The sequence below is a fragment of the Camellia sinensis genome, chromosome 4 (genome assembly GCF_055761805.1).
Source record: "Camellia sinensis isolate YWXY chromosome 4, ASM5576180v1, whole genome shotgun sequence".
In the NCBI taxonomy this organism is placed as follows: domain Eukaryota; kingdom Viridiplantae; phylum Streptophyta; class Magnoliopsida; order Ericales; family Theaceae; genus Camellia; species Camellia sinensis.
Window position 1 is genome coordinate 179,672,026 of NC_138964.1, and position 14,103 is coordinate 179,686,128.

Sequence of the window (14,103 nt, forward strand, 5' to 3'; positions counted from 1 at the left end):
AGTAATAAGTAGATGCGATATAGTCATAGTAGATGGAAATGTTAGGAGAAGAGACAGACGTAGATTGACGTAGGATAGCTTAGTAAATAGAAAGATAAACCTCCTTAATTTGATTAACCAAGTAGCCCTTGATAAAGCTGAATGGAGAAGAATGATTCATGTAGCCGACCCATTTGATGGGACTTATGGCTTGGTTTGGTTTGGTTATATAAAAACAAAATGATAAGGATTCTGCATAAACTACAATATTGCTGTTAGGGTATGCTATATATCAGACTACAGGTGTTTAGGAAACAGATTGGAGGGCTTTGGAGTTAAATTGGAGCTCATGAGGGTCATTTTAATGATTTATAGGCTGCTTCTCACTGGAAATTGAAAACAGAATATTGCAAAGCAACTAAGAAAAACTAAAAGAAACTAAGACAATGAAAAAGAAGAATAAGTCAATCACAAATCTAGGCAAAGCATCAAGCAGCAAAGAGTTGACTAGAAGATCATTAAATTTACCAGTTTTGATAACAAAGATTTCATAGACTATAAAACCATAAAAACACTAATTGCACAAAACAACTCTTTGCCAGCACCCAAAAAGACGAAAGTAACCATGAGTTCATTACTAAAACATGAATAGTAGCCACTATAGTTAGTTGTACATGGAAACAATACAGCAACTAGAAGTTTCTATGGTCCATTTAAAAATTAACAAATAAAAAATTTAGGAAATGCAGACCCAGGGGGCTCTCAGTTTTGCATGGTTTCTATAACAATCTTTCTACCAAGTATGCCTTTTTCACTGGACTACAACTAGTACTTCAAATATACGCGCGTGCACACACACACACACATATATAGAGAGAGAGACAGAGAGAGAGATCTGGAAGAGAACGCTTGAGTTTACCTCAAATAAGACTGCTTGCCTACTATATATATAAACTATTTAATCATCGTAGTACAAAAATACCCCTGCCACTTTTATTTTACCATACTGAACTCTCCCAACAGATTGCATTAAGATTATCTTGTCACAATTTCTTCACAATGGTAAGAAAGGGAGCATAAGAAAAGAAAAAGATTGGGGCCAAAGAATCCAATAGAACCAAAAATAGGTACTAATTGAAGTACCGAAATCAAGCCAAAGCACAAATTTTCAAATGGTAGCAACAGCATACTTGGTATATGTGTCCATGACACAACCCACGATCCACAGATGATTTATTCAAAACCATGGCATCCTCCATATCATATCTGCAAAATGTAAAAGAAAACACATCATACAAATGCTACAACATAAAAGTGATAACCCACATACTTGTCCAAAATGTTTACCCTGAATATGCCAGAACAGCAACGATTGCATTTGTTCCTAATGGGAATTCATCTAAGCTGTACTTTTCATATGCTTTGGTGCGTACAATGGGAGTCTGAGGAGTCTGTGAAGACATTATTACAACATGAGAGAGAGAGAGAGAGAGGGGGGGGGGGGAGGGGGAGCACAGAGAGAGAGAGAGTTTCACACGCACACATACATGAAGCAGGTTAATGGCAAAGTAAATAAGACCCCTTCACATGAGAGTGTGTTGTTTCTACATAGAATACCATATCACATAAAATCTAATTTTCAGTACAATTGCAAAGATCTGGGTTTTTCATCATTTACGAAAACATGTACCAAGAGAAAAGGCAGAGAAGATAATAAACGTAAAGAAAGATTGCAGAGACTTCTCAAGTGTCTCAAAAAGTTTGTGCATACGTTAAATGTTGATAACAGATATCTGTTGGACATGTAAGAGAGTCAACAATAAGAACTGACAGGAATCCTCTCATACGCTTATGTTTTTGGTGTACCTAGAAACAATTCTGCGACACCACACAAAATATGTTGAGAAGGAATATAGCTAAATTGTTCGAGTCTGAAATTTCACATTCTTCCACAACAGGAACAAAGAGGGGGCAAGGTTTACTAATTATTATACATTGCCTCGTGGAAGTGCAAGTGCCATACATTTACATCATGCTATTAACAGTGTGCATGGATACCATGATCGTGTAATGCTCATGCCACTGAGCCAGAATTTTTTCTTCAAAAGTAAGGGCATGTATGATAGTGTAGGACTGCAGCCTAGAAAGTTTTAAGTGGGTTCTTCTCCATATGTATCTGTTTTCTTCTTGTAGGTTTAATTGTTTCCACATGGGAAAACCATCATAGTCAATTTCAAGGAGAACCATTAAACATGACAATTTTCTATGTATAATATTTTCTACCTTAAAGTACCTAATCAGTAGCTCTGATGTACATTGGCAACAAATATGGTTGCTAACAAAGTTGCGACAGTCATTCTCATTAGCAAACACGTATTTCAGAGACACAAATTTGACAAAAATGAGGTCCTCGCATTATTAACAAAATAAATAACAAGTCAATGACCTTGAAGGATGCACCTAAGAAATGAAAGAAGAGAGGCCGAACAAACATGGAATTTGATTTTCCGTTAATTTTTTATATTACTTAACCTCCATTATGCGCTGTAACCTCTTAATCCAAAACTGTAGCCATTTCATCACAAGTTTTGAATTTTGTTCTAAACCATTTCATCCCAAGTTGAATTAAATCTTTTCTGTTTTACACTTACATTTTGTAACTTCTTAATCCAAAATACTAGTGATTTCACCTAAACTTTTGAATTTAATTTTTAATATTCTACATCATGTGATGCAAAACAAACTATTTCCAGCTATAAACTATATCTCATGGCATCAGCATCAGCATCAGCATCAGTCAATGGAATAATATTATCAACAGAAAAAGTTGAAGGTAAAATACAGGCAAACAATGAAAGATTGATTAACAAACAAATTGTCCAAGCACAGATGATTGTATTTAATTACGACTTCTCCCAAAACAAGTAAACTAACAATAAAAATTTTGGACCAGACCTGAAGATGATAGAGCTTTTGATCTGCACGGCAGTGAATCGCTTGTGAAGAGAAACCCATTGTTTGTTTTCCCATCTAAAGCTCATCGAAATGAGTAAAGTAAAATACTGATCATTTAGAAATTTTAATGTACAAGATATAAAGCACAAAGGACCCCTTTGGTGAACATGTGAAAAAAACCTGACACTGGTACATGTTACGCGGACTCTGATTATGATCAGACCAAGGTGTGAGATTAGCAACCACACTGAGAATTCCAGTAGGATGAATTTCTTCATGAGTAGCAGGTAAACTATTCCCCCTTCCTCCATCACCACCATCTGCACACCTTATTTCCATATAAACCTACTCACATGACAAAGATAAATAACTTAGCTATTAGCATATTGTGGTTGTTACATAAAAATCCGGGTTAAACAGACTTAACAGAAGTTTTTAATGTATTAATTTTCAAAAAATAAATTACATGCAGAAAGACCTCTAATAAGATATAAAATGGTAAATGAAATCTAGCCTGTACCTGTTCAAAGGGACCAATAAGTTCAATATCATTATTTTTCTCAGGAGGGACAGAAATATTTCTGACAGGCCGAACGAATCTAGACGGAGATGTGAACAAGTACAAACCAGGAAATGTTCCACCCATGCTCAGAGGAACATATCCCACCTCCAGATCAGCAGGAATCTGATACATATTATGTGAATGTTAAGTCGAGGAAAGGAAAATAGGAAATGAAGCAAAGGGAATTGGACAAAACAGACCCCTGCGGTTTCTGAGAGCTTTAATCTCCGTAGGTGATTGACAGCTTTTTCGACTATATCAGATGGAATGAAGCCAACAACACGACCATCTAAAAGAACAGAAAGCACTTCAGGAGGACCAGCTTGCACAAGCTTTGGCAGTGAAGGTGCCATACCAACTCCAACCAAAATACTAAGAATAGACATTCGCATTTTGAAGAAGTCTCTAACATTTCCTTGTGAATCATAGTACGATGTGATACCTAGAACAGAAACAAAATGATAAATGTCATTTGCTCTGCATCCTCAAAATACATTCTACTAAACAACAAAGAAATTTTGATTGTTGGACCATACTAAGCAAGCCAAGATCCTGCACATCAATAAAATAATGTGATAATATCTTCCCAGTTCAACTCTTTTCATAGTTAGGGGAAAGGCTAAACATGTATCTATGCCACATCATAACCCAAAGTGGTCTCTGATTATGAATCAAAGTGGCGTTGGCAATGAATTTGAAGTGGTGATGGGGTCAGTCTATGTCAAATCAAGGTGGAGCGAGTATTGATTATGGCACAAAGTGGTGAATTGGTAATGAGGTGAAGTAGTGTTATAGTTATTATGACCCAAAGTAGTCTTGGTTACAAGGCAAAGTGATGATGGTTATGAGATAAATTGTCTCATAACCAAGACCACTTTGGGGTGTAACAGGACATACAGTACACATTTTGGGTGTGTGCATGATAGAATTAGCCAGGAACACTAGATATTAATCTTTTTTTTCAGTAACATAGAAAACTTTTTTCTGTTGAGTAAGAAAATAAAATTAGATATGTAACACTGGAACATTCTATGTAAGATTGTTTTAGTACACAGAAGAATGGTTTGGTTGATTGCAAGCAGAATGATCTAGTTATAACATTTATCTTTTGTAACGACTAGATCATTCCACTTGCAATCAACCAAACCATTCTATTTATCATGGAATGAAAACCTGGACCATTCTAATTGCGGAAATGGGAAGGTTCAAATGGGTATCTACCACCAAATATTACCATGTTATCTTAAATGGGAAAATTTATTGAGTGAGAGAGAGAGAGAGAGAGAGAGAGAGAGAGAGAGACTCCAAATCACAATCTATACTCGTCTGTATCGTAGTTTTTTTTCCGTCTCTGTTGTGGCACTTTCCTGAGAGCCCCAACCACTAATGGTTAGCCATGCACCTAAAAGTAAGTACTTTTAATTAAGGAACACCTTGCATAGCATTGTGTGATTCGGAAGGGATTCCCATTCTGCCTAATCGCATATGAAATTACAAGCAACAGTAATCAAAAAAATTTCAGCAGGAAAATATGACATGGTGAAATGGAAATAAACTTACGAGAACTACAAGTCATATGGTTCAGCAGCCCACACGGCTCCCCATCAGGTGTGTGAACAGGGCAGAGAAAACCCCAAGATCTGTAGATCATAGTAAAAGGGGGACCAATAAAACAAAAAGACAACTGAGAGTAACCATTCATATAAATGAATAACTTAGCTAAACAAACAAACAAAAAATACATACTCAGGTAACAACTTCCTCACACTTGTACTGCGAAGTCCCGCAAATGAAGCCCCTCGATGAACAGCTCGAAAATGTGAAATAAAACGGAGAAAATTAAGCCTCTCTGCCTGAACTGTCATGCCAGCTCTCTAACAAAGATAAAGGTAATCAATGACTTACAGTCCAAATATCGAACAAGCAACATATTCACAAACTCAAAACATCATGTAAACCAGAGATCAAGTCTGGGATTTTCCACTTACTTTCAGCATTCTACATAAATCAATTTGAGGGGAGGGAAGAAGATCAAATGGGGGAGGGAACTGACCCAACCATTGATCTAAATCTCATACTAACTTTCAACAACAAATTGCCATAAGAACTCACGCACAATAAGAAACCTCTAAAACTACTTTCCAGGAACCACATTGTTCTTGAGCAAAAGCTTTGTTTTTAGTTTACAATATTTTGCAACAAGATCCCTTTTATTTTTTTATCAGCAACAAATAAATTTTATTGATAAAATGAACAGCAAAATCAACACCTTGTGGTATGGCCTGGAAGCACTTTTGGGGAGGAGGCAGTGGTGAGGGAGGTTGCGGAGATGCAGGGAAGGATGAGGTGACGGAGAAGATGGGGAGGGAAGGAAGGAAGCAGTGGCTGGGAGATCAGGGAGGAGGGAGGCAGTGGGGGAGGTAGCTGGAGGGGGTGGTGGAAGGGATAGGTTGGTTAGGGTTTGAAGTTAGAAGATGAAGAAAAGGGCAATTTTGTCTTTACACATTGAAATTTGACTTTGACCTTAGAAGCACGGACACTTCCCGACACGTGTCTGATACTCGTCAAAACGTGTCCTATTTTTTAATTTTTTTTAAAGATCCAAACACTCTTCAGACACTTGGAAGATACACATATCTATTGCCTAAACACACGTGCCTATCAATTATACACAGGTGAAACTAATTATAAGTTCGAACAAAACAATTTAACATATGATAATAAAAGAAAAATCATATAAATTTATAAGAATTAATGTCATATTGCATTTTTTATTATCTTTAAAAGATATATTCACATATATATAATAAATATAAGAAAATTATATATTTCAGCATGTCCCCCACGTGCCATGTCCTTCACTTTTTTAAAATTAGCTTGTCGGCGTATCCGTGTTGTGTCTTGTGTCTGTGTCATGCTTCTTAGACATTGACTAAACGAACATTCTTCCCCACTCACATGGCGTAACTCTTATCCATTGAGATGAAAAATTTAACAAAAGCACTTTAGTCCAAAAACATGTGGGCGGCCATTTGCATATTTTTAAACTACAAGGGATAAAGTGCTCTAGGGCTATACCATGGGATAAATTGGATTTTGCCATGAGAGAGAGAGAGAGACAGAAGTCCACCACAAAATATGAAAGCCAACCAAAAGATTACAAAGCTTACACACCCCTCCGACCCCTACTAATCAAAAACAAAGGAATTCTCCTAAAAGAAGAAGAGATACAAACCCAAAAGGAAGATGCAAAACAAATCTTATCCCATAATTCCTCCATATCCCCAAATTATCATTAAAAAAAACCTCACTTTCCTTCAAATCTCCCTAGGTATAACAACAGTGACTCAATCCCAAAGCAATTGAGCTTTCTTATACGTTCCAAATCCCGTATAGCCAATCAAAAGCATCTATATAGAAGAGCCCCATCCACCGAAGAAATGGTCAATGCTTTCTTCACCCCTTCTACACAAAATGCAACCATTGAGGGAGCAAAGAGGAATTTGGTCTCCTTCATTGAAACAAATCGTTAGCAATATATCTTATTATTAGCCAAGGACCATAGAGAAACTTCTTCTAAGTGAGGAGGGGTCTACTCTCACCAAGAATTGTCAATCAATATTTGCCTCTAAGAAAGTCCTAAGAATTTAGACATACTTTCCTTCTAGATAATTAAAAGTCAACTCTCCTCACTTGGACACACACACATAGATACAGAGAGGAATTTCCTCATTTAGCACTGTAATTCATACAACAATTGTGAACATTTCATGAGTCGGTTTTAGCATGTTTACTATAGTTTCTATATAACATGTTTGCTGAACTTACCAATAAATCAATTCCAGAACAGGTCTCACTCAAGCACAAATTACTGATAATTATACAGCGCTTGAAACATCTCATCTTAAACAGTAAGCACACAGCCGACAAAAACCGTGATCTTGTCAGTAGTTCAAATTCAGAAGAACAAAAATAAATTCATTATACCATGTGTACTTGGGCTCGGCCCCATGCACTCGAGTGATTTTGTCTATACATAAAAATAAAACAAATCTAAATTCTTGAAAAGTATTCCTGTATATACAATGCTTGAACTCTTAGATTCAGCCTCATGAACTCAAGTGATTCAGTTAACTAACATTGTCAGCAGAAGAAAAATGAAAAGGTACAATCGATCTAAATTACTAAGCCATCATACAGTTATTACAGTCTCTGTAAAAGAAGAGCATGGCATTCAGTTATGAAGTTAAATATTAAAAGAAGAAGACAATCCCCAGTATATGCCAATACCTGCGGTAAATCTAAACCTGATAGTGTGGCAAGTCTTCCAGTTTTCAACATATTCTCAATTGCTGAGCCAATCTGTTTAGGATGATTTTTATCCATGATCTTCTTCACACAGGCTACTGCATTCCATAAGTCAAAAACATCAAAAAATAAAAATGTGAATATTTGTTCCATTCCTTGGGGGGATGAATTAGGAATTTCGCAGATCAAATTTGATGTAAATAAGTGATTACAAGAGTACATATGTCACCTAGTCCAAGATTTGACATATAAGTACCATAAATTGGTAATGTAATTTTTAATTTCTCATTCTACTTAGAACATTGAAAAACCATATATTATCCAAGCCAACAGAATACAACATCACTGGAAATCTAAAAATATGAAGCATAAGCTGTCAAGAAATGACTTGATGAGGAGCTGCTCTGGCACTGAGACAGAGAGGATGCCATGCTACCATGTATTTCAACATAATAAATTTTGTACTTGAAAATAGAAAACACTTCAAATAAATGTCAAGTTTTTAGATGAAACCCAGATAGCAGTATAGCAAAGAATGAAGCTGGACCAAACAAGTTCAATGCGTCTGTTGCCGAACCATTCTGTTACTACGCACCTCCTGAGGGTATAAACAACGGTTAACATTTCACAAAAAGAAGGAACCAAGCACAAATCCTTAATATTCACACCCTTGTTTTCTGCAGCCCATATCAAGCAAGCATTGGTGTTTCCTCTCGACAATAGGGGAAAATCAAAGGCCAAAAAACAAGTAGCTAGCAGAATAGTTACTCATCATGCAAACACTCCCTGGGGTAGGTCTCTCATGGACCCTAAGGACATGAAGGCTTTCTTCTATACTCTGTATTATCTAATTCCTATTCATCTTCTTAATTGCTAAATTCATGAACCAAACCGTCTATGAAGGAAGAACCAGATACTTCAGTGGCCACCAATTGACACCAGGCAACCAACTTCCTTCAACTCTACAAAATTGATTTAGAGGAACATCAATGTGGAAAATGATATTCTTCTCTTGACAAGAAAATTATCCAGCCCGAGATATTCACAAATAATTTGTATACGAAACAAATATTCAGGACCTTGGAGACCTCCCCAAAGAGGAAAAATAATTATCAACAAATTAAACATGCAAACCCTGCATCCTCTTCCTACCCACACCAGAACCCATTCAAATCTAATAAAACTGGGAAAACTACAAGATTCATAACCCAGACAAAACCATATAAACAAAATAAATAAATAAAAGGTCGATCAAAATATTTAGAACTGACTAGCAACTGAATAAAATAATAAAACAAGGACATAACATACAGCTGGTGAAGTCAAAAGTTTTGCTCTCGTTATTAATTTCATCATCAAGAAGTCGTTTTGCCTTCTCCAGCCAGTCCTGTAGCTTTTCCTACAAATGACAAAACACAATTCAGAATTTTTATCAACTCAAAAGGCAGACTACAATAGCAGTAAATCTTAAAGTGAATATCCAGCATAAAATGCAATGGTATTATTTATACACAAGCAAATGATTGTTACGTAGAAGGCAGAGCATTTAATTTGTGTCATTATAATGACAAATAATAGTAATAATAATAATAATATTTAAAAAAAAAAAACAATGCATGGGCACCATGCGAAGTAAACAGAGGTGTAGAGTGAATGTTAATAGCTACAAACAACACTGGAAGGATATAGCATATATTTTGCAAAGCACATGAAAATGCTTCCACCAAAGGTGGAATGTTGCAAATTGAAAGTCTTATGGTGAGAGCCTACAAGCTGCACAAAAAATATCACACATTTAGTAGTATACATAAATGAACAATATAACTTTTATAAAATTCCAAGGGCCATGGAAGCAATTTTTCTCAGCATTTAATTGACAAGCATCAAGTTCCACATCTTGGCAGAAAAAATTATCATAGAAATCCTAATTTCAATATTAAAACTGGCAAAAACTGCATGAATTACATAAATGAGAATTTATGCTTAAGTTCAAGAAGACAACAATCTAATATGAGCCATCAATGATCCAGTTCACAAGTTGGTTAAAAGCATGAGAGACCAAATTACATGGGCCTACCTAATCCTGTCTAGCTGTGCCTTGTTTTTGGTTTTAATCCACTTCTTTAAGTGGCATTTCAGTCCAGGGAATTAGTCTCACAGTATATTATATGGGCTCAAGCATACATGTTGCATAAGAATAGGCTAAACATCAAATGCATTTAATTCCCAACAAAAACATCAGAATGGCTACATATTCTTACCAAACCATCTTAACATGTTCTTGTTCAACTTATCTTCAATAGGTGCTACTCCTACCATTTCATGAGTATATTCATTTCTAATTTTATCTTTTCAAGTGTCAACATACATCCATCTATACATTCTCATCTCAATTACACAAGGCCTAGTTTGGTTTGCTTTGCTTTTGTTCTTGGATAAAATAAAGTGCTTTGATATAATATATAATAAAAAAATCAAGCAACATAAATTTGTCATAAAAAACAATATAATATACAACATCATGAATTGAAATCTCATTTTGAAGCCGACTTGTCCCCCCCCCCCCCCCCCCCCACCCAACAAAAAAAAAAAGAACGAACATAATAAAAGACTTTTATGTACAAACACATCACAAACTTGAGGCAAGAAACATGCTTGCTAGTAATGACGAACTAGACATGTTACATGCATATATCCTTTCCCAAGTATCATACATCCAAGATGGGCATCATTTGATTCACTAATTCTTCTGGCAAATAACACAATAAATAAAAAACAAATCAAGCCAAATCACTTAAGCCAGGGGTAGTGATAGTGATGTTTTTTTTTTCGTTTTAGGGCAGCCATGTATGAATGTTTGTTCTAAAGATTGGGATACACTTTTTATTCTATTCTAGAAATATACAGAAAAGCAATTTTGGGCATATTAAAACCCTAGAAATCATTGTCATCTTACATCCTTTTCAATTTACTACATTTATTTTAATTTTTCTATGATATAAACCTAAATAAAGTGCCATTAATCCATTTTCATGGGTGATCTCATGCTTAAGGATACGATTGCGCCAGGGTCAATTCCATCCAAATTCTTATCAAACCTACAACTAGACAAACCTTGGTCAATAATAGAATTCCAACCCAAAACTGAGTGGAGAAACAATCTACTAATATAAATAAAACCAAATCAAAAATCCTTGGGTGGTAAAGGCCAGTCTAATTTTCAATTGAAAAATAAAGTTCTACAGCAATGGCCCTATTTGGTAGGGCTTATTTGCAACTTATTTTAGCTTTTAGCTTAATTTAAGCTATTTTGGTGCGTTTGGTTCAACTTAATAAAACATATTATAGCTTTTGGTAAGCCAAAAATCAGCTTTTTCTTTGAGTGGGAGAAGAGAAGCTTTTTCTTTTAGCTTAAGCGCGCAGCTGCCATTTGAGGGCCAAATTTACTTAAATACCCTTCACCAATTTGAAGTATTACCAAATTGCACTATATAAACAACAAAAGGTCATTATTCACTTTTTGAGAGAGAGAGAGTGGCGATTTCCGGCGCGAGAAAGGCGATTCCTAGCATGACGATCGGCAATTTCCGGCATTGGGAACTAGAGCTCTCTCTTTCTCTCCCTCCCTCCGCCGTTGTGAACCAGAGCTCTCTCCAGCGTTGTGAACCATCGCTATGCGATCTAAAACCCTAGCAATTTGAAACCCTCTCTTTCTCTTCGCGATCAACCCTCTCTCTTCGCGATCTAAAACCACCGCGATTTGAAACCCTCTCTCTCTCTCTCTCTCTCAACGCGATTTGAAACCATCACGATCTGAAACCCTCTCTCTCTCTTCGCGATCAACCCTAGCTCTCTCTGTGTTCTCTCCGATTTTGCAGAGGGTGGCCGGCAGTGGCTAAGGCTCTGGCAGTGGCTAGGGTTTGGTATGAATTAATAAATTAAATTATTGTAATGAATTAATAAATTAAAAAAACTTAGCAATTTTTACAATATTAATTTATATTGTAATGAAAAAAAATCACAATTTTTATTTCACAATTATTGATATAAATTGCACAATTTAAATAAAGAAATAAATAGCACAATTTTATTTCAATTAATATTGATATAAATTTATTTCAATCAAATAACTTCTATTAAAAGAATTTTATAATATAAAATTCTTTGGTATTGTAATAAAAAGTATAAAAAATAAAAATAAAAAATTGTTGCTAATTGATATTAATGGGAAAAAAAATGAAATAATAAAAAAATTGAAATAACTTCTATTAAATGAAATAACAATTGTTGTAATGAAATGAAAACTAAAGAAAGAGAGAGATTAACAACTATTAATGAAATAACATTATTGACTTCTTAATGAAATGTTTTTTTTTTTTAAATTAATGACAAAATTACAATTTTTATGTTCATAAGGGCAAAAATGACAATTACACAACAAAAAGCTATTTTACAACCTTGTTACCAAACACTACTCTACTGCTTAAATCTATAATCCCACAGCTGCACCAAACAGGTTACCAGTTTATGTTCACAGCTATAAGCAATAATCTGTTAGGCTACAATCTATAATCATTTTCTCACAGCTCTACCAAACGAGACCAATATAGCAATATTTCACTGTTAGCATATTATATTAAGTGATAGCATTTTATATTCGCCGAAAGGCACACTAGGGTCTGTCTGTAATCACTGTAATCAGCACTCAGGGATAGCACTCAGGGATCATCTTGTAAATTGCATTTCTTGTAAACCCTAATCTTCTTTTATAAATAGGGGGTGATATTCTATCATTCCCCAAGCTGGTTACCCAAGCTTCATGGTATCAGAGCAGAGCTCTAGGGTTAGGGTTCAAAACCGTACCTAGTTGGATCATCTGCTTCGTCGATCTTCAGCCACCGTCTTCATCAGCCGCTTCGTCTTCATCAGCCGATTGGATCATCTGCTTCGTCTTCGTTGATCTCCTGCTTCGCCGATCTCCTCAGGTCCTCAGCTCGTCTTCGTCTCCTCAGCTCTGTCGTCTCCGTCACTCGTCGCCCTCTTCGTCTCCGTCAGCTCTGTCGTCTCCGTCACTCGTCGTCCCTCGTCGTCCTCACTGTGGTATACTCTCCGACTCTAGTCTATCTATAAATATATATATATATATATAAATAGCCTGATATATATATATATATATAAATAGCCTGATATATATATATTTATATATAAATATATGTATATATCCTGATATCTACATAAATTAATCAAAAAAAAAAAAAATCAAAAAAAAAAAATCAAAAAAAAAAAAAAAATAAACAAAAAAAAAAACAATCAAAAATAAAAAAAAATAAAAAAAAATAAAAAAAAAAAACAAAAAAAAACAAAAAAAAAAAAAACAAAAACAAAAACCAAAAAAAAAAAAAAAAATGGTTTCTTAATTTTGTTATATCTTTATAGTGGTCATTGTGCCTGTTATATCACTACCACCTTCCAGGTTTGTGATTACCCCTAGTTGTGTTGCGGGTTCGGTAGTATTGTATCCATGACAGACTCCACCAGTGTGTCTCCTTCTTCTCAAACACCAAAGAGTGAGAGTCCCATTCTACCTACTGCCATGATTGAGAATCCCAACCCTAGTCTGAAAATCACCACCTCTCTATTTAATGGTCAGAACTACCTAGCATGGTCCCAAAGTTTGACTATGTTTTTGAAGAGCAGAGGGAAGATGGGATATGTTGATGGCAGGATACAGGCCCCTAGTACCACTGACTCAAGTTATGAACAATGGGAGATTACCAACTCTTTAATTATGAGTTGGCTTATCCATTCGATGGTTCCAGAACTTGGTGAGGGCTACTTGTCTATGGAGACTGCCCAGGATGTTTGGGAGGCTGTGGCTGTTACCTATTCCCGCAAAGGGAATTTTTCACAGGCATTTGAGTTGCGCCGCTCTATTGAGAGCACACTTCAGGGGGAGCAAACTGTTCTTCAGTACTTCACTTTCCTCACCAACGGCTGGAAACGCCTTGATCACCTGGAAGACTATAAGCCCGTTTGCCCTACTGATTCTATCGGGTACAAGAAGTTCATCGCACGGGAACGGGTCTTTAAATTTTTGGCCGGCCTAAATGTGGAGTATGATCCAGTTAGGGGTCGGGTTCTGAGTATGGATACTCTTCCTTCACTTCAGGAGGCATTTTCCTATGTACAAAATGAGGAGAGTCGCCGGTCTGCTATGATGTCCCCTGTCTCTACTGACCGTTCCGCATTACTGTCTACTCCTCGAGATGGCCTCAGCCTGCCTCATCCGTCTGCTGCTA

At 35.9% G+C, this 14,103-nt stretch overlaps 1 protein-coding gene across 2 annotated transcripts in view; it reads right to left on the bottom strand.

The window, feature by feature from the left end:
* Nucleotides 1-14,103, bottom strand: part of NRPA2 (nuclear RNA polymerase A2) — a 54,427-nt gene that overhangs the window by 9,203 nt on the left and 31,121 nt on the right. For both annotated transcript variants that reach the window (XM_082867034.1, XM_082867033.1), the window contains exons 13-22: nucleotides 9,116-9,203; nucleotides 7,787-7,902; nucleotides 5,243-5,370; nucleotides 5,057-5,136; nucleotides 3,697-3,938; nucleotides 3,455-3,619; nucleotides 3,115-3,279; nucleotides 2,935-3,009; nucleotides 1,327-1,430; nucleotides 1,170-1,245 (exon numbers count right to left, since the gene is read on the bottom strand). In XM_082867034.1, coding sequence (XP_082723160.1) covers nucleotides 1,170-1,245; nucleotides 1,327-1,430; nucleotides 2,935-3,009; nucleotides 3,115-3,279; nucleotides 3,455-3,619; nucleotides 3,697-3,938; nucleotides 5,057-5,136; nucleotides 5,243-5,370; nucleotides 7,787-7,902; nucleotides 9,116-9,203 — 1,239 coding nt within the window. The remainder of the gene's footprint in view (nucleotides 1-1,169; nucleotides 1,246-1,326; nucleotides 1,431-2,934; nucleotides 3,010-3,114; nucleotides 3,280-3,454; nucleotides 3,620-3,696; nucleotides 3,939-5,056; nucleotides 5,137-5,242; nucleotides 5,371-7,786; nucleotides 7,903-9,115; nucleotides 9,204-14,103) is intronic.